The following is a 24046-nucleotide window of genomic DNA, read 5'->3' on the forward strand; positions in this document are numbered from 1 at the left end:
AATAAAGCCTATGATCAGCCGCTCCAGTCTGAATAACACTTAAATGGCCGGCGAAAACACTCAGCTCGATGGTTCGTTCACGAGCCACACCTGGATAAATGGAACATTGTACGGTAACGTCGCTATGTAATTTCCCTTGGGAAATCTGTGGGGGCGCAGGGAAACAATCTTTCTACATTACAATACGGACTGCAACTTTCCCGACGGAGTTTATGGTCCTTTCTATATAAAGTCATTTTGAAGTGTAAGTACATTATTTGTTTAGATTCCAACCTGCGATTCAATAGCTGTACTATACGGTTATTAGATACGATTTCGAGAGATCAAGTTTGGATTCTTTTTCGATGATTGCTGTGATTGCATTTGAGCCAATTTGTCTCTGCAGAGCACTGACTAGAATCAACAATTAGGAAATAAACTAGTTTCCACAGCCTAACTGTGTTATAAAAACTATAAATGTATCCGTTATTAATGTTTAGGCCTACTATGAATGCAATAGTGTCTTCAAAGTATTCAAACCCCTTGACTTTTTCCATATTTTGTGTTACAGCCTGAATTTAACTTTTAATCAATTGAGATGTTTTAACAGTGGCTTACACACAATACCCCATAATGTCAAAGTGGAATTATGTTTTTAGGAAAGTTTACAAATTACAAAAAAATGAAAAGCTGAAATGTCTTGAGTCGCTAAGTATTCAACCCCTTTCTTATGGCAAGCCTAAAATAAGTTAATGAGTAAAAAAGTCACATAAGTAGCATGGACTAGTTTTTAAACATGATTGTTGAATGACTACCTCCTCTCTGTACCCCACACACACACAAGCATCTGTAAAGTCCCTCAGTTGAGCAGTGAATTTCAAACACAGATTCAACCACAAAACCAGAAGTTTTCCAATGCCTCGCAAAGGGCACCTATTGGTATATGGGTAAAAATGAAAAAATCCATTGAATATCCTTTTGAGTATGGTGAAGTTATTAATTACACTTTGGATGGTGTATCAATACACCCAGTCACTACAAAGATACAGGCGTCCTTCCTAACTCAGTTGTCGGAGATGAAGGAAACCGTTCAGAGAATTCACCATGAGGCCAATTGTGATTTTGAAACAGAGTTTGGCTGTGATAGAAAACTGAGGATGGATCAAACACATTAGAGTTACTGCACAATACTAAATTGACAGAGTGAAAAGAAGGAAGCACGTACAGAATAAAAAATATAAAAAATATGCATCATGTTTGCAACAAGGCAAATCTACACTTGAGTTGCTTACCAAAAATACAGTGATTGTTCATGAGTGGCCGAGTTACAGTTTGGACTTAAATATGCTTGAAGATCTATGGCAAGACCTGAAAATGTTTGTTTAGGGCAAAAATGACAATTAAATCCATTTTATTCCCACTTTGTAACACAACACATTTTGAAAAAGTCAAGGGGTGTGAATACTTTCTGAAGGCACTGTAATTTGCTACTCAACAGAAATCCTGTCATGTGCTTTTAGGACATGGGGGCTTTTATCATCCTTAATATATGAACTTTATCATTCAATTGAATTTTAAAAGAAGACCGCAAGTGTGAAAATGGCTACCTGTTATTTGGTTGGGAATTAATTTTTACACTTGGGAAAACAGGTGACAGCAGTTGTTTGTGTCCTTTTGTTCTCATACTCATACTCAAAGGCCAAATCTTTTCCCCACTTCCTCTCTCTTTTTCTAAAGATCGCTGAAAGTGAAGAACACTCCAGAATTTTACCTGAGATCTCAACCAACAGTTGAAATAGCTTCTCACACTAATTATTCCGTAATAACATTCATCAGAGAGGTAGATTGGGAGTCAGTCTCACAATGAACTGGGCATTCCTCCAGAGCCTCCTCAGTGGGGTGAACAAGTACTCCACGGCGTTCAGCCGCGTGTGGCTGTCCGTTGTCTTCCTCTTCAGGGTCATGGTGTTTGTCGTGGCAGTCGAGAATGTGTGGGGCGATGAGCAAAAAGACTTCACGTGCAACACGGCCCAGCCTGGCTGCCACAACGTCTGTTACGACCACTTCTTCCCTGTGTCCCACGTCCGCCTGTGGGCCCTGCAGCTCATCTTCGTTACATGTCCCTCTCTCCTGGTGGTAATGCACGTAGCCTACAGAGATGAACGTGAGCGTAAACACACACTAAAATACGGTGAGGGCTGCCAGAAAATCTACATGAACACCGGTAAGAAGCGTGGAGGGCTGTGGTGGACCTACGTCCTGACCCTGGTCTTCAAGATGGCTGTGGACGCCACCTTTGTGTATTTAATCTACCATATCTACGAGGGCTATGACTTCCCCTCCCTCATCAAGTGTGAGCAGAAGCCCTGTCCCAACAAGGTGGACTGCTTCATTGCTCGCCCCACTGAGAAGCGGATCTTCACCATCTTCATGGTGGTCACCAGTCTGGCTTGTATCCTGCTCTCCTTCTTCGAGATCCTGTACCTGGTGGGGAAACGCTGTAAAGAGGTCTTCACCCGTATGCACAAGAACTCACGCTCCTCCACCATCCAGCCACGCCAGATGGCCATGGCTACCTCCCTGGTGGTTGGTGGCAAGAATGGAATGCAGTCCAACTCACTAAAGCTGCCCTCAATAAAGCTACCCAGCAAGGATACCTCAGCCCCATCGTATAGCGTTGTCGTGTATGCCTGAGGTAAAGACTGGACAAAGACATTAGAGACTGAATGAGAGAATGCAAAAAAGACAAATAAGTATGGAGGCAATGGGAAATATCTTCCATTTCTCTTCAGGCCCTCACTGGGCTAGAGAGTTCTTCACTGCCATTCAAGACAGTCTTCTCATTGCCTGAGCTACAATGGAACTGGATGGCTCTTGACATTCCTGGATAAATTGTTTACCTACCATTCTGTCGTTGACCGGGTTATTAAACAAATCAATTAGTCACTTTAAATAAAATATCCATTATTTACAGAGGAAAGTTTCACGCTAGGGCTGGGAAATGTCATTTATTCTTATGTTATTTGTTCGCTGTCTACCACACCTCACAGCTTTACCATTGCAATTTTTATGAAAGGACTCAACCATTGCCACACTGTGCCCATACCATTGCTGTTCTTATGCCCTGGAGAAGTTGTTTTCCCTGTCTCATCCTCCATTACGAATGGCAGAGACTGCATCAGGCTTTGTTGTGAAAAAGATGGAGCAAAGTGCAATGTATTTTCAGACAATTAAAAATATTTAATTTCTTCTATGGACTTTGAGAGTATTTTTCTGGTCATACTGATGTTAGTCCATAAGTTATGCACAAACATGGCTTGAAAAATTAGTATGGCTATTCTGTGTTTATGTTTATTACATTGTATATTCTAAAACACATACACTCTGCATAAAGCCAGTAGAGATTATGATTTTAGTGTGTTTCTGTAAGCTGTTGATGAAACTGTGTATCTCAGAATACATGGATGTAAACATATTTGGGGATATTTAGAGCGTCTTCAGAAAGAGTTCATACACTTACTTGGTTCATATTTTGTTGTGTTACAGCCTGAATTCAAAATGTATTAAATCTTTTTCTCTCTCACCCATCTACACATAATACCCCATAATGACAAAGTGAAAACATGTTTTTAGAAATTTTAGCAAATTTATTGACAATTAAATACAGAAATATTCACACCCCTGATTCAATACTTTGTAGAAGCACCTTTGGCAGCAAGTCTTTCTGGGTAAGTCTCTAAGAGCTTTCCACACCTTGATTGTGCAATATTTGTCCATTATTCTTTTCAAAATTCTTCAAGCTCTGTCAAATGAGTCATTGATCATTGCTAAACAAACCATATTCAGGTCTTGCCACAGATTTTCAAGTAGATTTAGGTCAAAACTGTAACTAGGCAACTCAGGACCATTCACTGTCTTCTTGGTAAGCAACTCAAGTGTAGATTTGGTCTTGTGTTTTGGGTTTATTGTCCTGCTGAAAGGTGAATTCATCTCTCACTGTCTGGTGGAAAGCAAACTGAACCAGGTTTTCCTCTAAGATTTTGCCTGTGCTTAGTTCCATTCCATTTATTTTTTATCCTAAAAAACTCACCAGTTCTTAACGATTACAAGCATACAAATAACATGATGCAGCCCCCACTATGATTGAAAAAATGGAGAGTGGTACTTATTAATGTGTTGTATTGGATTTGCCCCAAACATAACACTTTGTATTCAGGACAAAAAGTGAATTGCTTGGCCCCATTTTTTGCAATATTACTTTAGTACCTTGTTGGAAACAGGATGCATGTTTTGAAATATTTTTAACATACAAACAAGAGACCATACTCATTGTGAGAGAAATACCCCTATACAGTACATTTTTCTATGATGGCACCTGTGTTAATTCATTACAGACAGTATTCAAATGCTTTTTCTTGGTTCAGAGACTTAGATAAGGATCAAGACCATGAAAAGTCCCTTAGCATTGAATTTCCCATTGAAATAGAATCAGTCCCATTTTACTCTCTTCTTAGCTGATTTCAAATCAAATCAAATTGTATATATACTAAACCAACAATGCAGTTAAAAAAAATGTATGAAAAAAAATCTAGGTAAGAATAAGAAATTAGTAATTAAAGAGCAGCAGTAAAATAACAATAGCGAGACTATACACAGGGGGGTACCGGTATAAAGTCAATGTGCGGTGGCACCGGTTAGTTGAGGTAACATGTAGACGTAGGTAGAGTTATTAAAGTAGTAGCGGTGTAAAAGAGGGGAGGGGCAATGCAAATAGCCTCGGTAGCCATTTGATAAGATGTTCAGGAGTCTTAAGGCTTGGGGGTAGAAGCTGTTTAGAAGCCTCTTGGACCTAGACTTGGCGCTCCGGTACCGCTTGCCATGTGGTACCGCTTGCCAGTCTTTGACAATTTAGGGCCTTCCTCTGACATCTCCTGGTACAGAGGTCCTGGATGGCAGGAAGCGTTGCCACACTGATGTACTGGGCCGTACGCACTACCCTCTGTAGTGCTTTGCGGTCGGAGGCCGAGCAGTTGCCATACCAGGCAGTGATGCAACCAGTCAGGATTCTTTCGATGGTGCAGCTGTAGAACCTTTTGAGGATCTGAGGACCCATGCCAAATCTTTTCAGTCTCCTGAGGGGGAATAGGTTTTGTCGTGCTCTCTTCACAAAGGTCTTGGTGTGCTTGGACCATGTTAGTTTGTTGGGGATGTGGACACCAAGGAACTTGAAGCTCTCAACCTGCTCCACTGCAGCCCTGTCGATGAGAATGGGGGCGTGCTCTGTCCTCCTTTTCCTGTAGTCCACAATTTTCTCTTTTGTCTTGATCATGTTGAGGGAGAGGTTGTTGTCCTTGCACAACACGGTCATGTCTCTGACCTCCTCCCTATAGGCTGTCTCATCGTTGTCGGTGATCAGGCCTACCACTGTTGTGTCATCTGCAAACTTAATGATGGTGTTGGAGTTGTGCCTGGCCGTGCAGTCATGAGTGAACAGGGAGTACAAGAGGGGACCTGAGCACGCACCCCTGAGGGGCCCCTGTGTTGAGGATCAGCGTGGCAGATGTGTTGTTACCTACCCATACCACCTGGGTGCGGACCATCAGGAAATCCAGGATCCAGTTGCAGAGGGAGTTGTTTAGTCCCAGGGTCCTTAGCTTATTGATGAGCTTTGAGGGCACTATGGTGTTGAACACTGAGCTGTAGTCAATGAATAGCATTCTCACATACAGTTAAAGTCGGAAGTTTACATACACTTAGGTTGGAGTCATTAAAATTCGTTTTTCAACCACTCCACAAATTTCTTGTTAAAAAAACTATAGTTTTGGCAAGTTTGTTAGGACATCTACTTTGTTCATGACAGAAGTCATTTTTCCAACAATTATTTACAGACAGATTATTTCACAACAACAAAAGACCTTGTGAAGCTGCTGGAGGAACAGGTAAAAAAGTATCTACATCCACAGTAAAACGAGTTCTATATCGACATAACCTGAAAGGCCGCTCAGCAAGGAAGAAGCCACTGCTCCAAAACCGCCATAAAAAAGCCAGACTACAGTTTGCAACTGCACATGGAAACAAAAATAGAACTGTTTGGCCATAATGACCATTGTTATTTTTGGAGGAAAAAGGGGGAGGCTTGCAAGCTAAAGAACACCATCCCAACCGTGAAGCACGGGGGTGGCAGCATCATGTTGTGGGGGTGCTTTGCTGCAGGAGGGACTGGTGCACTTCACAAAATAGATGACATCATGAGGCAGGAAAATTATGTGGATATATTGAAGCAACATCTCAAGACATCAGTCAGGAAGTTAAAGCTTGGTCGCAAATGGGTCTTCCAAATGGACAATGACCCCAAGCATACTTCCAAAGTTGTGGAAAAATGGCTTATGGACAACAAAGTCAAGGTATTGGAGTGGCCATCACAAGGTCCTGACCTCAATCCTATAGAAAATTTGTGGGCAGAATTGAAAAAGTGTGTGCAAGCAAGGAGGCCTACAAACCTGACTCATTTACACCAGCTCGGTCAGGAGGAATGGGCCAAAATTCACCCAACTTATTGTGGGAAGCTTGTGGAAGGCTACCCGAAACATTTGACCCAAGTTAAACAATTTAAAGGCAATGCTACCAAATACTAATTGAGTGTATGTAATCTTCTGACACACTGGGAATGTGATGAAAGAAGTAAAAGCTGAAATAAATAAATCTCTCTACTATTATTCTGACATTTCACATTCTTAAAATAAAGTGGTGATCCTAACTGACCTAAGACAGGGACTTTGTACCCTGATTAAATGTCAGGAATTGTGAAAAACTGAGTTTAAATGAATTTGGCTAAGGTGCATGTAAACTTCCGACTTCAACTGTAGGTGTTCCTTCTGTCCAGGTGGGGAAGGGCAGTGTGGAGTGCATCATCTGTGGATCTGTTGGGGCGGTATGCAAATTGGAGTGGGTCTAGGGTTTCTGGGATAATGGTGTTGATGTGAGCCATGACCAGCCTTTCAAAGCACAGACCGAGAGTGCTGCATGTCAGTAGTCATTTAGGCAGGTTACCTTAGTGTTCTTAGGCACAGAGACTATGGTGGTCTGCTTAAAACATGTTGGTATTACAGACTCTGACAGGGAGAGGTTGAAATTGTCACTGAAGACACTTTCCAGTTGGTCAACGCATGCTCGCAGTACACGTCCTGGTAATCCGTCTGGCCCTGCGGCCTTGTGAATGTTGACCTGTTTTAAGGTCTTACTCACATCGTGATCACACAGTTTTCCGGAACGGCTGGTGCTCTCATGCATGTTTCAGTGCTGGTTCTGAGTACTGAGATTAGGCCCATATCAGCACCAGTGCATTGGTCACATATTTATGACAATCATTCTATATGGGGATCAGAACATACAGTATGAGCAACACTCTAATTGTATAAGAGGACCGGTCCAATCCCCAGTTTTATACGTCAGCCAGGGTGGTAGACAACCCTCCCAGTGGAGGAAATTGACTTGTCAGTCTCTGGGACAGGTGCCTCCTCTGTTTACATGGAAATTAGAGATCATAAAAGGGATGATATGTGTCGTAAAGGTGAACACAGGGCTGTGAGGTGAAGTCGAACAAGTTAGTCTCACTTTGTATTCCAGAAAGGGGAATTTCAGTTGTTCAGTGAAGTGTATGTTTTTGTGTTCTGTAAAAATTACCTCTGTAATAATCATCCAGGAATCAAGGTTGGACCTGGTCTGTTGACACAGAATGTTATTTCTCTCTATTCAACCTCTTGAATCAGGACTTGTGGGTCTTTTACTGTGTAGACAAAGAAAATAACACACGTTGGCAGCAGCAAGACTGTACAGGATTCTCTTTTAGTTCTGCCGTAACTCCTCATTTTCCCTGTTAGCACTTGCCCCTGCTGTTTTCACTGTCTAATAGAGCGGTGTACAGACAGACACGGAACATGGTGTGCCTTCTGTCAGGTACACCCAGCAAACTGCCTGGACCAGTTTTCAAACTGGAGCAAAAAAAGAAACTCCCTGTCTCCTAAAGTGCATAAAATACAGCAAGTGTTGCCAAGGTAGAGATGTCTTATACACTGAACAAAAATATAAACGCAACATGCAACAATTTCTAAGATTCTACTGAGTTACAGTAAGAAAATCAATAAATGTAAATAAATTCATTGGGCTCTAATCTATGGATTTCACATAACTGGGAATACAGATATACATCTGTTGGTCACAGACCCCTTTAAAAAAAGGAAGGGGCGTGGATCAGAAAACCAGTCAGTATCTGGTGTAACCACCATTTACCTCATATAGCGCAGCACATCTCTTTTGCAGAGTTGATCAGGCTGTTGATTGTGGCCTGTGGAATGTTGTCCTACTCCTCTTCAATGGCTGTGTGAAGTTACTGGATATTGGCAGAAACTGGAACATGCTGTCGTGCACATTGATCCAGAGCATCTCAAACCTGCTCAATGGGTGACATGTCTGGTGAGCATGCAGGCCATGGAAGAACTGGGATATTTTCAACTTCCAGGAATTGTGTATAGATCCTTGCGACATGGGCCGTGTATTATCATGCTGTAACATGAGGTGATGGCGGAGGATGAATGGCATGACAATTGGGCCTCAGGATCTCGTCACTTTATCTCTGTGCATTTTAATTGCTATCGATAAAATTTCAATTGTGGTTGTTGTTCGTAGCTTATGCCTGCCCATACCATAACCCCTCCGCCAACATGGGGCACTCTGTTCACATCGTTGAAATCAGCAAACAGCTTGCCCACACGATGCCATACATGCTGTCTGCCATCTATCATGTACAGTTGAAAGAGTGAAGAGCACACTTCTCCAGCGTGCCAGTGACCATTAAAGGTGAGCATTTGCCCACTGAAGTCGGTCACGACGCCGAACTGCAGTCAGGTCAAGACCCTGGTGAGGACGACGAGCACGCAAATGAGCTTTCCTGAGGCGGTTTATAACAGTTTGTGCAGAAATTCTTCTCTTGTGCAAACCCACAGTTTCATCAGCTGTCCTGGTTGCTGGTCTCAGACGATCCCGCAGGAGAAGAAGCCAGATGTGGAGGTCCTGAGCTGGTGTGGTTGCATGTGGTCTGTGGTTGTGAGGCCGGTTGGATGTGTTGCTAGATTCTCTAAAACGACGTTGGAGGTGGCTTTATGGTAGAGGCATTTACATTAAATTCTCTGCCAACAGCTCTGGTGGACATTCCTGCAGTCAGCATGCCAATTGCACGCTCACTCAAAACTTGAGACATCTGTGGCATCGTGTTGTGTGACAAAACCGCACATTTCAGAGTGGCCTTTTATTGACCCCAACACAAGGTGCACCTGTGTAATGATCATGCTGTTTAATTAGCTTCTTGATATGCCACACCTGTGGAACACCTCCCTCTGCAACTGGATCCTGGATTTCCTGATGGTCCGCACCCAGGTGGTAAGGGTAGGTAACAACACATCTGCCACGCTGATCCTCAACACAGGGGCCCCTCAGGGGTGCGTGCTCAGGTCCCCTCTTGTACTCCCTGTTCACTCATGACTGCACGGCCAGGCACAAGTCCAACACCATCATTAAGTTTGCAGATGACACAACAGTGGTAGGCCTGATCACCGACAACAATGAGACAGCCTATAGGGAGGAGGTCAGAGACATGACCGTGTTGTGCAAGGACAACAACCTCTCCCTCAACATGATCAAGACAAAAGAGAAAATGTGGACTACAGGAAAAGGAGGACAGAGCACGCCCCCATTCTCATCGACAGGGCTGCAGTGGAGCAGGTTGAGAGCTTCAAGTTCCTTGGTGTCCACATCCCCAACAAACTAACATGGTCCAAGCACACCAAGACCTTTGTGAAGAGAGCACGACAAAACCTATTCCCCCTCAGGAGACTGAAAAGATTTGGCATGGGTCGTCAGATCCTCAAAAGGTTCTACAGCTGCACCATCGAAAGCATCCTGACTGGTTGTATCACTGCCTGGTATGGCAACTACTCGGCCTCCGACCGCAAAGCACTACAGAAGGTAGTGTGTACGGCCCAGTACATCACCAGGGCTAAGCTCCCTGCCATCCAGGACCTCTATACCAGGCGGTGTCAGAGGAAGTCCCTAAAAATTTTTAAAAACTCCAGCCACCCTAGTCATAGACTGTTCTCTCTGCTACCACATGGAAAGCGGTGCCGGAGCACCAAGTCCAGGTCCAAGAGGCTTCTAAACAGCTTCTACCCCCAAGCCATAAGACTCCTGAACATCTAATCAAATGGCTACCCAGACTATTTGCATTGCCCCCCCACCTCTTCTATACTGCTGCTACTCTCTGTTATTATCTATGCATAGTCACTTTAATAACTCCACCTACATGTACATATTACCTCAATTACCTCGACACCGGTGCCCCCGCACATTGACTTTGTACCGGTACCCCCTGTATATAGCCCCGCTATTTTTATTTACTGCTACTTATTTGTTATTTTTATCCTTTATCCCTGACTTTTTTTGGGTATTTTCTTGAAACTGCATTCTTGGTTGAGGGCTTGTAAGTAAGCATTTCACTGTAAAGTCTACACCTGTTGTATTCGGCGCATGTGACAAATAAAATTTGTTTTGATTTGATGAGGTGCTGCATCAGATGACCTGGCCTCCACAATCACCCGACCTCAACCCAATTGAGATGGATTGGGATGAGTTGGACCGCAGACTGAAGGAAAAGCAGCCAACAAGTGCTCAGCATATATGGGAACTCCTTCAAGACCGTTGGAAAAGCATTCCAGGTGAAGCTGGTTGAGAGAATGCCAAGAGTGTGCAAAGCTGTCAACAAGTTAAAGAGTGGCTACTTTGAAGAATCTCAAATATAACATATATTTTATTTGTTTACCAATTTGTTGGTTACTACATGATTCCATATGTATAACATTTCATAGTTCATTTCATGTCTTCACTATTATTCACTGTTATTCTACAATGTAGAAAATAGTAAAAATAAAGAAAAACTCTTGAATGAGTAGGTGTGTCAACTTTTGACTGGTACTGTACATATAGAGCCTTTTTGCCTTTGTTGTTGTGTCGTGTGTGAGGACATACAGTTGAAGTCGGAAGTTTACAAACACCACAAATTTCTTGTTAACAAACTATAGTTTTGGCAAGTTGGTTAGGACATCTACTTTGTGCATGACTGTAACGAGTGTCGTGTGTGGAGGACCAAGACGCAACAGGGAAGTGTATACTCATCTTCTTTTCTTAATATCGAAGAAGGAGAAACACGTATACAATTAACGGAAACGACACTAACAGTTCTGTCACGTGACAAGCACAAAACGGAATACAACTACCCACAATCCACAATACAAACAAACCCCTAATTATAGGACCTTCAATCAGAAGGAACGAGGAGCAGCTGCTTCCAATTGAAGGTCAAGAACAAAACTGCACATAGAAACAGAGTGACTAGAATAAACATAGAAAATGCCCTAACATAGAACATATACCAAAACTCTAGACCACTCTAATCAAACACCCCTTGTCTATACACATAGACTAACAATCCCCAAAACATAAACAAAATACCCTCTGCCATGTCCTGACCATACTAAACACTAACAAATAACACCTTTACAGGTCAGAACGTGACAATGACACAAGGATTTTTTTCAACAATTGTTTACAGACAGATTATTTCACTCATAATTCACTGTATCACAATTCCAGTGGGTCAGAAGTTTACTTACAATAAGATGACTGTGCCTTTCAACAGCTTGGAAAATTCCAGAAAATGATGTCATGGCTTTAGAAACTTCTGATAGGCTAATTGACATCATTTGAGTCAATTGGAGGTGTACCTGTGATGTATTTCAAGGCCTGCCTTCAAACTCAGTGCCTCCTTGCTTGACATCATGGATAAAATCAAAAGAAATCAGCCAAGACCTCAGAAAAAAATTGTAGACCTCCACAAGTCTGGTTCATCCTTGGGAGCAATTTCCAAACGCCTAAAGGTACCACGTTCATCTGTACAAATAATACGCAAGTATAAACACCATGGGACCACGCAGCCGTCATACCGCTCAGGAAGGAGACGCATTCGGTCTCCTAGAGATTAACGTACTTTGGTGCAAAAATTGCAAATCAATCCCAGACCAACAGCAAAGGACCTTGTGAATATGCTGGAGGAAACAGGTACAAAAGTATCTATATCCACAGTAAAACGAGTCCTATATTGGCATAACTTGAAAGGCCGCTCAGCAAGGAAGAAGCCACTGCTCCAAACCGCCATAATAAAGCCAGACTACAGTTTGCAACTGCACATGGGGACAAAGATCGTACTTTTTGGAGAAATATCCTCTGGTCTGATGAACCAAAAATAGAACTGTTTGGCCATAATGACCATTGTTATGTTTGGAGGAAAAAGGGGGAGGCTTGCAAGCTGAAGAACACCATCCCAATCGCGAAGCACGGGGGTGTCAGCATCATGTTGTGGGGGTGCTTTGCTGCAGGAGGGACTGGTGCACGTCACAAAATAGATGGCATCATGAGGCAGGAAAATTATGTGGATATATTGAAGCAACATCTCAAGACATCAGTCAGGAAGTTAAAGCTTGGTCGCAAATGGGTCTTCCAAATGGACAATGACCCCAAGCATACTTCCAAAGTTGTGGAAAAATGGCTTAAGGACAACAAAGTCAAGGTATTGGAGTGGCCATCACAAGGCCCTGACCTCAATCCTATAGAAAATTTGTGGGCAGAATTGAAAAAGTGTGTGCGAGCAAGGAGGCCTACAAACCTGACTCATTTATACCAGCTCTGTCAGGAGGAATGGGCCAAAATTCACCCAACTTATTGTGGGAAGCTTGTGGAAGGCTACCCGAAACATTTGACCCAAGTTAAACAATTTAAAGGCAATGCTACCGTATACTAATTGAGTGTATGTAATCTTCTGACACACTGGGAATGTGATGAAAGAAGTAAAAGCTGAAATAAATAAATCTCTCTACTATTATTCTGACATTTCACATTCTTAAAATAAAGTGGTGACCCTAACTGACCTAAGAGAGGGAATTTTTACTCTGATTAAATGTCAGGAATTGTGAAAAACTGAGTTTAAATGTATTTGGCTAAGGTGTATGTAAACTTCCGACTTCAACTGTACAGTAACGTGATAGCGTTGAATAGAAGCAAATCTCCAAACAGAGCTAACATGTTCAGACATGGATTGGGCATTAGCGCAAGCAGACAGATGTTCTTTTCCATTCACCAATGACAATGTTTGTGGTTGCCCACAAATACTATCCCAACAAAGATGCTCTTATGGCCACCTGAAAAGATACTGAGACACTTTGTCCTACAAACATCAACCCAGCAATACAGTAAAAGTTATTGTGAACACTCTATATGAAAGCTTATCTCTGAAGTTTTCTCATAAAAGTGGGTGTGGTATCAAAGAGATTAGCCACATCCCATTTTCTTGGAGATTTGGATTTGGAATGATCTCCATTTTCCATAGTAAGCACCCCTGGCCTCTCAATGTCCATGAATAATAAGAATAAGGGAAGGGAATAAAGAGACCACATAAGACAGATGATACCTCTCAACTATTGTTTTCTGAAGCAATCATGTCAATGCAACAAACAAAAGTAAAAATAATGCTTGTTCAATGAATAGAGGGTAAAGAAACACAATGAAAATGCAGGTAACTTAAAGGTCCAATGCAGACGTTTTTATCTCAATGTCAAATTATTTATGGGTAACAATGAAGTACCTTACTGTGATTTTTAATTAAAATGATTAAAAAAAAGAAATAAATATAGCTTCTTAGCAAAGAGAAATTTCTCAAGCAAGAATTTTGCTTGGACTGTCTGGAAGTGGGGAGGGGAAAACTGAAAACTAGCTATTATTGGCAGAGAGATTTTGAACTCTCTTTCTTAGTTGTCTATTAACTAACTAAAAACAAAAAACTAAGTTTTAAGTGAAGTGGTCTGAAGCCGAAAAATAAAGGAAATTCACATGAGCACCCCAATGCCTACTCCATCTAAGCTCTACCAAGGTTTTCCAGTACACAGCTTTGACCTACTACAGTAGCTATGTTGGTCTATTGTTCTCCAAACAATGTGTATGCAGGTTGCTTAGGATTCAAACCTTCACAAACAGCCTAATTCATACTCTTAGAGGAGGTGCTCCCATAATCGTCACGCCTACTCCTGCTCCCTCGCCGGTCTACTAATCACCAGTCCTGGCAACCCTCATTGCGCACACCTGGCAACCATCATTGCACAAACCTGCTCCCCATCTTTAAGCACACCTGGACTTCATCACCCCCCTGATTACTCTCCCTTCATATAGGCCTCACCACCCTCAGTCATCAGGCAGTACTGGTTCTGTTTTTCATGTCCAGACGCTGGTCTTGTTTTGTAACTCGCCATGCTTTATTATTAAACTCATAATCTGCACCGGCTTCCTGCGTCTTCGTTACAGAATACTGCCTCTGAAATTCTGGAAGCAGCAGATGATTACACCATCTTCCAGACGGTCAAAGAACAGTGTCATCGACTGCAGTAACACCACGACCAGCTGGCTCTACTGGGTATGACCATGAAGGAGGTCCTACGCGTTCGCCATCGACACCACCAGCGAGGTTCTCCATACCTCTGACGGAGGGCCTCCTACAACGGGTCGTCACAGTGAGCCAGTCCCCCAGCCTACCCAGCTGTCCACCTAGGTCAGCGATGCCCAACTGTCCCTTCCGGAGAAGTATGATGGCACTCCATCGAAATGCTGTGGCTTCCTACTCCAGTGCTCCCTCTATTTCACCTGTCAGATGGGAGCCCCCACCACCAAGAGGGCCAAGGTTGCCACGGTCATTCCGCAGTGGACTGTACGAAGAGGTCCAAACGGAGTTGGCATGTCAAGATGACAACATATTCTTGGATGCTCTCATCCGCGATGGCCATCCGTCTGGATAACCTTCTTCAGGAGCGTCGGTGTCCACCTCGCCACTCACCTCCCTGCTTTGGCTGTCCTGAGGCAGAGCCTGAACCTATGGAGGTAGGGGCCACACACCTCTCCACGGCAGAGCGGTGTTGCCGGAGACAGCTGGGGCTCTGTCCCTATTGCGGCCAGGAGAGGCACCAGCTTCAGTGTTGTCCGGTGCGTCCTTACCCGGGTTCCACTAGAGCAGAGCAGGGTAGGCGTGAGTATTCCATTATCGTTTCCACCAAACCCTTTCTGGTTCCCATTTCACTGGCGGGCTGTCCCTCAGGTGTTATCTCTACAGCTCTAGTGGAATCCGGTGCCGCGGGGAACTTTATCAACCAGGCCCTTGCCTCCTCCCTGAAGTTAACCTCATACCCTCTCTCTTCTTCTTTTCCTGTCCAAGCCCTGGATATGCAACCATTGGGATCCAGCACAATTACTCAGGTCACAGCACCACTCCCCCTCACCGTGGGACCCAAGCACCAGGAAAGCCTTCCTTCATCACCGCACCCGCACACAAAGTCACCCTTGGCCTCCCGTGGCTCCATCTCCTAACCTCACGGTCTCCTGGTCAAAGATGAGAATCTCCGCCTGGGGACCAGGATCCCGGAGGACCTTCTTTCCCGCACCCTGTGGCTCCACGTCAGTGGAGGGTCCTGTGAGTGTCCTCCAGCCCATCAAGTGGTCCTCCTGTATCATTGGCCCCGTGTTTTGGGATGTAAATGTGGACATCGGCCAGGCTCTGGAGAGGGAACCTGCTCCTGCCATCTGCCCTCCAGAGGGCATGCACGTCCCCATGGGGATGAGAGATCGGCTGTTGACCTGGGCACACACATCCCTCGCCACTGAACACCCAGGTATCACCCGCACCATCCAATCCATCTCAGATAAATACTGGTGGCCCACCTTGGCACAGGACGTCACCAACTATGTCTACTCATGTTCTGTATGTACTCAATCCAAATCTCTCCTGCACGCTCCAGCAGGTAAACTACCTCCCCTTCTTGTGCCTCACATCTGTACACAGACTTTGTAATGGATGTCCCGCTTTCTGATGGTTTTACCACTATCTGGTTGTTGTTGAAAGATCCTCCAAATCCTGCTGTTTTTATCCCTCTCTTTGGTCTACCTACTGCTCTCCAGGTCGCTGAGACACTATTCCAGCAGGTTTTCCAGCACTATGGCCTTCTGGAGGACATAAACTCAGCAAAAAAAGAAACATCCCCTTTTCAGGTCCCTGTCTTTCAAAGATCATTTGTAAAAATCCAAATATCTTCATTGTAAGGGGTTTAAACACTGTTTCCCATGCTTGTTCAATGAACCTTAAACAATTAATGAACATGCACCTGTGGAACGATCGTTAAGACACTAACAGTTTACAGACTGTAGGCAATTAAGGTCACAGTTATGAAAACTTAGGACACTAAAAAGGCCTTTCTACTGACTCTGAAAACCACCAAAAGAAAGATGCCCAGGGTCCCTGCTCATCTGTGTGAACATGCCTTAGGCATGCTGCAAGGAGGCATGAGGACTGCAGATGTGGCCAGGGCAATAAATTGCAATGTTCGTACTGTGAGACGCCTAAGACAGCGCTACAGGGAGACAGGATGGACAGCTGGACAACAACAACTGCCCGAGTTACACCAGGAACGCACAATCCCTCCATCAGTGCTCAGACTGTCCTCAATAGGCTGAGGGAGGCTGGCTTGAGGGCTTGTAGGCCTGTCGTAAGGCAGGTCAAATCAAATGAAATGTATTTATATAGCCCTTCGTACATCAGCTGATATCTCAAAGTGCTGTACAGAAACCCAGCCTAAAACCACAAACAGCAAGCAATGCATGTGAAAGAAGCACGGTGGCTAGGAAAAACTCCCTAGGAAAAACTCCCTAGAAAGGCCAAAAACCTAGGAAGAAATCTAGAGAGGAACCAGGCTATGAGGGGTGGCCAGTCCTCTTCTGGCTGTGCCGGGTGGATATTATAACAGAACATGGTCAAGATGTTAAAATGTTCATAAATGACCAGCATGGTCAAATAATAATAATAATCATAGTAGTTGTCGAGGGTGCAACAAGCACGTCCGGTGAACAGGTCAGGGTTCCATAGCCGCAGGCAGAACAGTTGAAACTGGAGCAGCAGCACGGCCAGGTGGACTGGGGACAGCAAGGAGTCATCATGCCAGGTAGTCCTGAGGCATGGTCCTAGGGCTCAGGCCCTCCGAAAGAGAGAATTAGAGAGAGCATATTTAAATTCACACAGGACACCGGATAAGACGAGAAATACTCCAGATGTAACAGACTGACCCTAGCCCCCCAGACACATAAACTACTGCAGCATAAATACTGGACAGGTCCTCATCACTGGCAACAATGTCTGTTGCCTATGGGCAAAAAACCACCGTCTCTGGACCAGACAGGACTGGCAAAAAGTGCTCTTCACTGACGAGTCGCGGTTTTGTCTCACCAGGGGTAATGGTCGGATTCGCGTTTATTGTCGAAGGAATGAGCGTTACACTGAGGTCTGTACTCTGGAGCGGGATCGATTTGGAGGTGGAGGGTCCGTCATGGTCTGGGGCAGTGTGTCACAGCATCATCAGACTGAGCTTTTTGGCATTGCAGGCAAACTCAACGCTGTGCATTACAGGGAAGACATCCTCCTCCCTCATGTGGTACCCTTCCTGCAGGCTCATCCTGACATGACCCTCCAACATGACAATGCCTCTAGCCATACTCCTCGTTCTGTTAGTGATTTCCTGCAAGACAGGAATGTCAGTGTGCTGCCACGGTCAGCGAAGAGCCCGGATCTCAATCCCATTGAGCACATCTGGGACCTGTTGGCTCAGAGGGTGAGGGCTAGGGCCATTCCCCCCAGAAATGTCCGAGAACTTGCAGGTACCTTGGTGGAAGAGTGGGGAAACATCTCACAGCAAGAACTGGCAAATCTGGTGCAGTCCATGAGGAGGAGATACACTGCAGTACTTAATGCAGCTGGTGGCCACACCAGACACTGACTGTTACTTTTGACTTTGACCCCCCCCCACACACATTATTCAATTTCTGTTAGTCACATGTCTGTGGAACTTGTTCAGTTTATGCCTCAGTTGTTGAATCTTATTATCTTCATACAAATATTTACACGTTAAGTTTGCTGAAAATAAACGCAGTTGACAGTGAGGACGTTTCTTTTATTGCTGAGTTTAGTGTCTGACCGTGGTCCCCAATTCAAGTCACGGGTCTGGAAAGCCTTTATGGAGAAGCTGGGGGCCATGGTCAGCCACACATCCGGGTACTGGCCTCAGGTGGAGAGGACCAACCAGGAGCGGTGGAGGTTCATAAGGAGTCACTGCCAGGACCGGCAGGGGGAGTGGGCCCGGCTCCTTCCCTGGGCGGAATATGCTCAACTCACCGTCACTCCTACACCGGGCTTACTCCCTTCCAGTGTGTCCTGGAATATCAGCCGTGTGGAACATCGCCCACGGAAGGCTCCAGCGTGCCGTCCGTCGTCAGAAGGATCAGGCAGACCGCCACCGCAGTGAGGCTCCCATGTTCCATCCTGGTGATCGCGTCTGGCTCTCCACCAGGAACCTCCCGCTCCGCCTGCCCTGCCGGAAGTTGAGCCTCCGGTTTGTGGGGCCTTCACGGTCCTCCGGAGGTTACCTCATTGACCCTATCGGATAGAACTCACCGCCAACTACCGGATCTCACCCTCCTTTCATGTTTCCCTCCTCAGGCCGGTGGTTCCTGGTCCCCTGGCTGATGCCACCCCCCCCACTGGGACATCGAGGGGACCCCTGCCAATGCTGTTTGGCTTCCGTCTGGCCACACTACCATAAAGGCCTGATTGGTGGAGTGCTGCAGAAATGGTTGACCTTCTGGAAGGTTCTCCAATCTACACAGAGAAACTCTGAAGCTCCCCCTGATTTCTCAGTTTGGCCGGGCGGCCAGCTCTAGGAAGAGTTTTGGTGGTTCCAAACTTCTTCTATTTAAGAATGATGGAGGCCACTGTGTTCATGGGGACCTTCAATGCTCCAGACATTCAATGCTTCCCAGACCTGTGCCTCGACACAATCCTGTCTCGGAGCTCTACGGACAATTCCTTTGACCTCATGACATGGTTTTTGATCTGACATAAATTGTCAACTATGGGACCTTATAACTCCTGAGCTAAATTGTTTAGACCGGCCAGGGCCTTGGTCACTGATCCATCTAGAGCTGTGTTCTCAGGGATGAAAGTACAGCATTCAGATCCGAATATCACACACACACCACCCTTTTCAGCCAGAAGCATATCCAAAGCTATTCTATTCTGTAATACCATCAAAGTAGTCGCAGCCGTCTGTTCTGCTAACACTTGAATCGCATCTCTGGTATAGTTGATGAAACGCTGCTGGTTATAATAAATGTAATTTATCCAATCTACATTTTTATTGAGAGTCGACCACCAAAAAATACTTGATTTCAATCCAGCCCATATCTGATTCATAGCTTTAAACTCATCAGGCACCCCCCTTGGAACTCCAATGCTATCAAGGTAAACTCTATCGTCGAACGACCCTGACGGAGCGACCCTCCTCTCTCTTCTACCTGGCACTAGGTCTTTGTGTTGGATAAGGGTGAAGGGCATGCCGAACTGTACCAATGCACAAGTACCGGTCCAATTCGTAGGCAGGCTAGGCCACAGCTTCTTACCCCCACACATCCACCAGACATCCGCTCTAGGACTTTTTATCTTACTGAAGTCCTTGGGACTCAACCACCCAGTCAGGTCCCTCATAGTTTCAGTCGTCGTCACGTTCTCTGTCCTATTGCATGTTCCTACTTCCCCTACATTCCGCCCGTGAGTGTTGTATCGGGTCAGACAATAATAGTCTCCTCCGGCGACTGTAAAAGGGCGAAGTCTGGACCTAATGGGCACATGGGGATACAGATAATGCAGATCAGTACAACTGTCATTGTCTGGCTTCCCTGCCTTCATGAACAGCTTTACCATACATGCCATACCCCTGGGTGAATTTCTTCCATCCAGTGGGAAGGGAATGGTTGTCAACTGAGGTTTGGCTGTTGCGCAGGCATAGCATTCTTCCTTGACCACTGACCTAGCTGTATACTGAATCCATTCCAGCCATAGGTTAGAATCCCCAAACCCGGTTTCCACCTCTATCACTTCCTTAAGATCTTTTGTCTGAATTATCCTTACCGGTCCTTGACTCTGGACAGCATCATGGGGGATGTCTATGTCCTCAGGGTTTGTGCTTATATTCTGGCTAGTCATGGAACCTTTTCCTACCTCAAGCTTTGCTACTCTGAATGATACCAGAGTGTCAACTGGTCAAATCCCACAAACCATAACCCTAAATCCTCTTTCTTTACGCTTCTAATGGCTATTCGTACCTTTATGCAATACTTCCCTCGCTCTGGATTACAGTCAAAAACCCTGACCTTTACGATGCTCCATCTGTTTCTATATTGGGTGTGTGGATTGACATAGCCTTCTCTCTCTCTGTGTGAGCTATGACCTGATTCCATGAGTTATACAGGGATCTACACAGATATCTTCCCCATGAAGTCAGAGTCCTAGACTGCCAGGAGGTTAGGGACCTCATTTGGTCTGCATAGAACTCTATTGAGACATCCTTCCCTAACTCTACTCTCACTTCCTTTTTATCCAGATCGAGTGACCTTTTGTACCTAGGCAATAAGAAATCCTCATCTTCTACACTATGGGTCAAGTTATCACTTTCTGACTTCTCGAGTGGTTCATGGTGTATTTAGGAATATGGCACCCACAATCAGACAGCTCAGACTGACCAGTACCCCTGTAAAGCCCCACCCCCTCCCGGAGAACATATCACTGGCTAGAGGCAAACCCACACTTTCACTTCTATGAACGCACACAGTGAGGATCGGGCAGGTTAGGGAATATTCGTTAGAGAGGTAACTCCCGAACCTTATTGGTATTCGGTTCTTCTCCTAACTCTGTGATTGTTCGACAGTGTCAGTGTGTCTTACCCTCCCGCAATGTGTGATATGAACCCAGGTAGCTCTTTCAGCTATTCTCACCACGAAGGCTGTTACCAGGAGCACTTGGTATGGTCCCTCCCACCGTGGCTGCTTCCAGTTCTTTTTTCCACAGGGACTGGATCCACACCCAGTCTGGTGTGGATCAACCTTGCCGCATATCTAAACAATGACTTAAGTAGTATTGGTAACTTATCATGATACCAAATACCGTCCTTATACAAATTGCTCCTAACTTCTCCCATTTCGAAATCTCTTTCACTGGTGCTCTAGACTGACAATTTTAATATAGCTTTGTCTATGTTTACTTCCTCTTTTAAGAACTGCTGTGTCGACTCCTGCGGTTTAAGACCTGCCTGTTTCGCTCCCGCATCTGCTTTCCTAATTCCATTCTATCTTATCTCTGGCTGTCATAGCTTTACCATATATCAACTCAACTTTCCGGTATGTAATGCAAAGTGGGATATCCACGCACGACAATAGTTAATCATTCTAAGAAAACTCATCTGTTTCTTATTAAGTAGTTTAGGTACTTCTAAAATGGCTGCTTTTCTGGTAGAGTTAAGTGTTCTCCCTTCCTGTGCTATAGTATGTCTTAGATAACTTCCCTTTTCATAGTCGCAACTTCTTCTTTCTTACTTTGTGTCCCTGTTCTGCCAAAAACATTAATAGTCCCAACAAATCTGCCTTACAGCCCTCCTGAGAATGATTCGTAAAATATCATTTTCATAAATCAAAATTTAGCTTCCCTCTGGGGGCTCAAATTTTCCTAAATTACTAATAATTACTTTTAATAAAATCTATAATTTGACTTTAGGACTACTTATCCTAAAATAACTCCTTTAATTAACCCCACATCAACAGGTCCTTGGGACCATAACACGGAGGGTACCACTTCTAACTCTTCTTCCTGTGCCTAAGGATAGGGGGCGCTACAGCGATTTTTGAAAAAAATTCGTGCCCATTTTAAACGGCCTCCTACTCAAACTCAGAAGCTAGGATATGCATATAATTAATACTTGTGGATAGAAAACACCCTAAAGTTTCTTAAACTATTTGAATGGTGTCTGTGAGTATAACAGAACTCATATGGCAGTCAAAACCCCGAGACAGATCGTAACAGGATGTGGAATTCTGAATTGCGGACTCAACTTCATCACTTTGCCTATAAATCACACCGTGAGCAATGGTTCATTGAGCACTTCCTATTGCTTCCACTAGATGTCCCCAGTCTTTACAAAGTGGTTTGAGCCTTCTACTGTGAAAACGGACAGAATGAGAGTCTGTGGAACGTGGTCACATGGGGAGGGCCATCACCATTATGACGCCGGCGCCCCTGGCTACCCTCCCCTTTCGAAACGTTTTGAAAGACAATGCAATCGTCCCCCTTGAATGTTATTGGAGCTCTGGTTGAAAAAGGCCCTAAAGATTTATGTTATACAATGTTTGACATGTTTGAACGAACTTAAATAAATAAAAAATCCATTTTGGTAAGAGAGGAGTCCCGCGCACGATGGTACTTTTGGTGCAGCCTTCAGAACGCGCTAACAAGAAGACATAAAGGATTAACTTTTTCGAACGAAAATACATTTGTTGTGGACCTGGGTTTCCCGGAAGTGCCTTCTGATGAAGATAATCAAAGGTAAGAGATTATTGACAATAGTATACAAGACTAGATTTGATATGCGATTGTTCCAAGATGGCGCTGACCTGTATTGCTAGCCTATTTTTCTGAGTAGCGCATCCCCTTTTATCGCAAAGTGTGATTACCCAGTAAAGTTATTTTTAAATCTGGCATTGCAGGTGCTTTCAAGAGATGCTAATCTATAAATCTTAGAATGACAATATTACATTTTAAAAATGTTTTCGAATAGTAATTTAGTAAATTGTAGCGCTGTTTCACCGGACACATTTGAGGGAAAATAGTTAGTCAACGTCACGTGCCGACGTAAAATGCTGTTTTTATATATAAATATGAACTTTATCGAACAAAAGAATGCATGTATTGTGTAACATGATGTCCTAGGAGTGTCATCTGATGAAGATTGTCAAAGGTTAGTGCTGCATTTAGCTGTTTTTTGGTTATTTGTGATGCATGTGGTTGGTCGGAAAATGGCTATGTGGCTACTTTTACGATATACTCCTCTAACATAATCTAATGTTTTGCTTTTGCTGTAAAGCCTTTTTGAAATCGGACAACGTGGTTCGATTCAGGAGAGGTGTATCTATAAAACGATATAAAATAGTCCTATATTTGAAAAAATATATTAAATTTTGATATGCAAATGGCGATAGGATTTTTCGTTGGATGGGACGGAGCCCGTCCAGAGGCTAAGTTAAAAAATAAATCTCTCTAGGGTAGGGGGCAGTATTTTCACATCCGGATAAAAAACGTACCCGATTTAATCTGGTTATTACTACTGCCCAGAAACTAGAATATGTATATAATTGTTTGATTTGGATAGAAAACACCCTAAAGTTTCTAAAACTGTTTGAATGGTGTCTGTGAGTATAACAGAACTCATATGGCAGGCCAAAACCTGAGAAGATTCTGTACAGGAAGTGCCCTCTCTGACCATTTCTTGGCCTTCTTTATTCTCTTTATTGAAAACAGAGGATCTCTGCTGTAACGTGATACTTTCTAAGGCTCCCATAGGCTCTCAGAAGGCGCCAGAACGTTGAATGATGACTTTGCAGCCCCTGCCTGAAAAACAGTAGCGCATTTGGATAGTGGTCGATCTGAGAACAATGAGACGGGCGTGCACGTGAAGAGTCCATTTTCTTCTTTGAGTCTTTGAACGAAAACAACGACTCCCGGTCGGAATATTATCACTATTTTCCGAGAAAAATCGCATAAAAATTGATTTTAAACAGCGTTTGACATTCTTCGAAGTACGGTAATGGAATATTTTTAATTTTTTTGTCACAATACGCGTCCGCGCGTCACCGTTCGGGTAGTGTCTTGAACGCAAGAACAAAACAGAGGATATTTGAACATAACTATGGATTATTTGGAATCAAAACATTTGTGGATGAAGTAGAAGTCCTGGGAGTGCATTCTGACGAAGAACAGCAAAGGTAATCCAATTTTTCTTAT

At 44.1% G+C, this 24046-nt stretch overlaps 3 protein-coding genes across 3 annotated transcripts in view; 2 read left to right on the top strand and 1 right to left on the bottom strand.

Annotated features, from left to right (window-relative positions):
* The first annotated feature begins 145 nt into the window (after positions 1-145).
* gjb3 (gap junction protein beta 3) overlaps positions 146-24046 on the top strand; it is a 30677-nt gene continuing 6776 nt past the window's right edge. Inside the window, exon 1 of the mRNA XM_029730429.1 lies at positions 146-244. The gene's annotated coding sequence lies outside the window, so the exon portion shown is untranslated. The remainder of the gene's footprint in view (positions 245-24046) is intronic.
* On the top strand, positions 157-3230 carry LOC115172725 (gap junction beta-4 protein-like). The gene is made up of 2 exons (XM_029730434.1): positions 157-244; positions 1717-3230. Exon 2 carries the CDS (start codon positions 1843-1845, stop codon positions 2671-2673), a length of 831 nt encoding a protein of 276 aa, XP_029586294.1. The 5' UTR covers positions 157-244; positions 1717-1842; the 3' UTR covers positions 2674-3230.
* Positions 19081-21883, bottom strand: LOC115172723 (syncytin-1-like). The gene is made up of 2 exons (XM_029730427.1): positions 20565-21883; positions 19081-20208 (listed from the first exon to the last, which is right to left on the bottom strand). Exon 2 carries the CDS (start codon positions 20201-20203, stop codon positions 19082-19084), a length of 1122 nt encoding a protein of 373 aa, XP_029586287.1. The 5' UTR covers positions 20204-20208; positions 20565-21883; the 3' UTR covers position 19081.

The sequence above is a fragment of the Salmo trutta genome, chromosome 33 (assembly GCF_901001165.1).
Source record: "Salmo trutta chromosome 33, fSalTru1.1, whole genome shotgun sequence".
In the NCBI taxonomy this organism is placed as follows: Eukaryota; Metazoa; Chordata; class Actinopteri; order Salmoniformes; family Salmonidae; genus Salmo; species Salmo trutta.

Coding starts and splice junctions, on each gene's coding strand:
- LOC115172725 (XM_029730434.1), top strand. CDS start 1,843: ATGAACTGGGCATTCCTCCAGAGCCTCCTCAGTGGGGTGAACAAGTAC.
- LOC115172723 (XM_029730427.1), bottom strand. CDS start 20,203: ATGACTAGCCAGAATATAAGCACAAACCCTGAGGACATAGACATCCCC.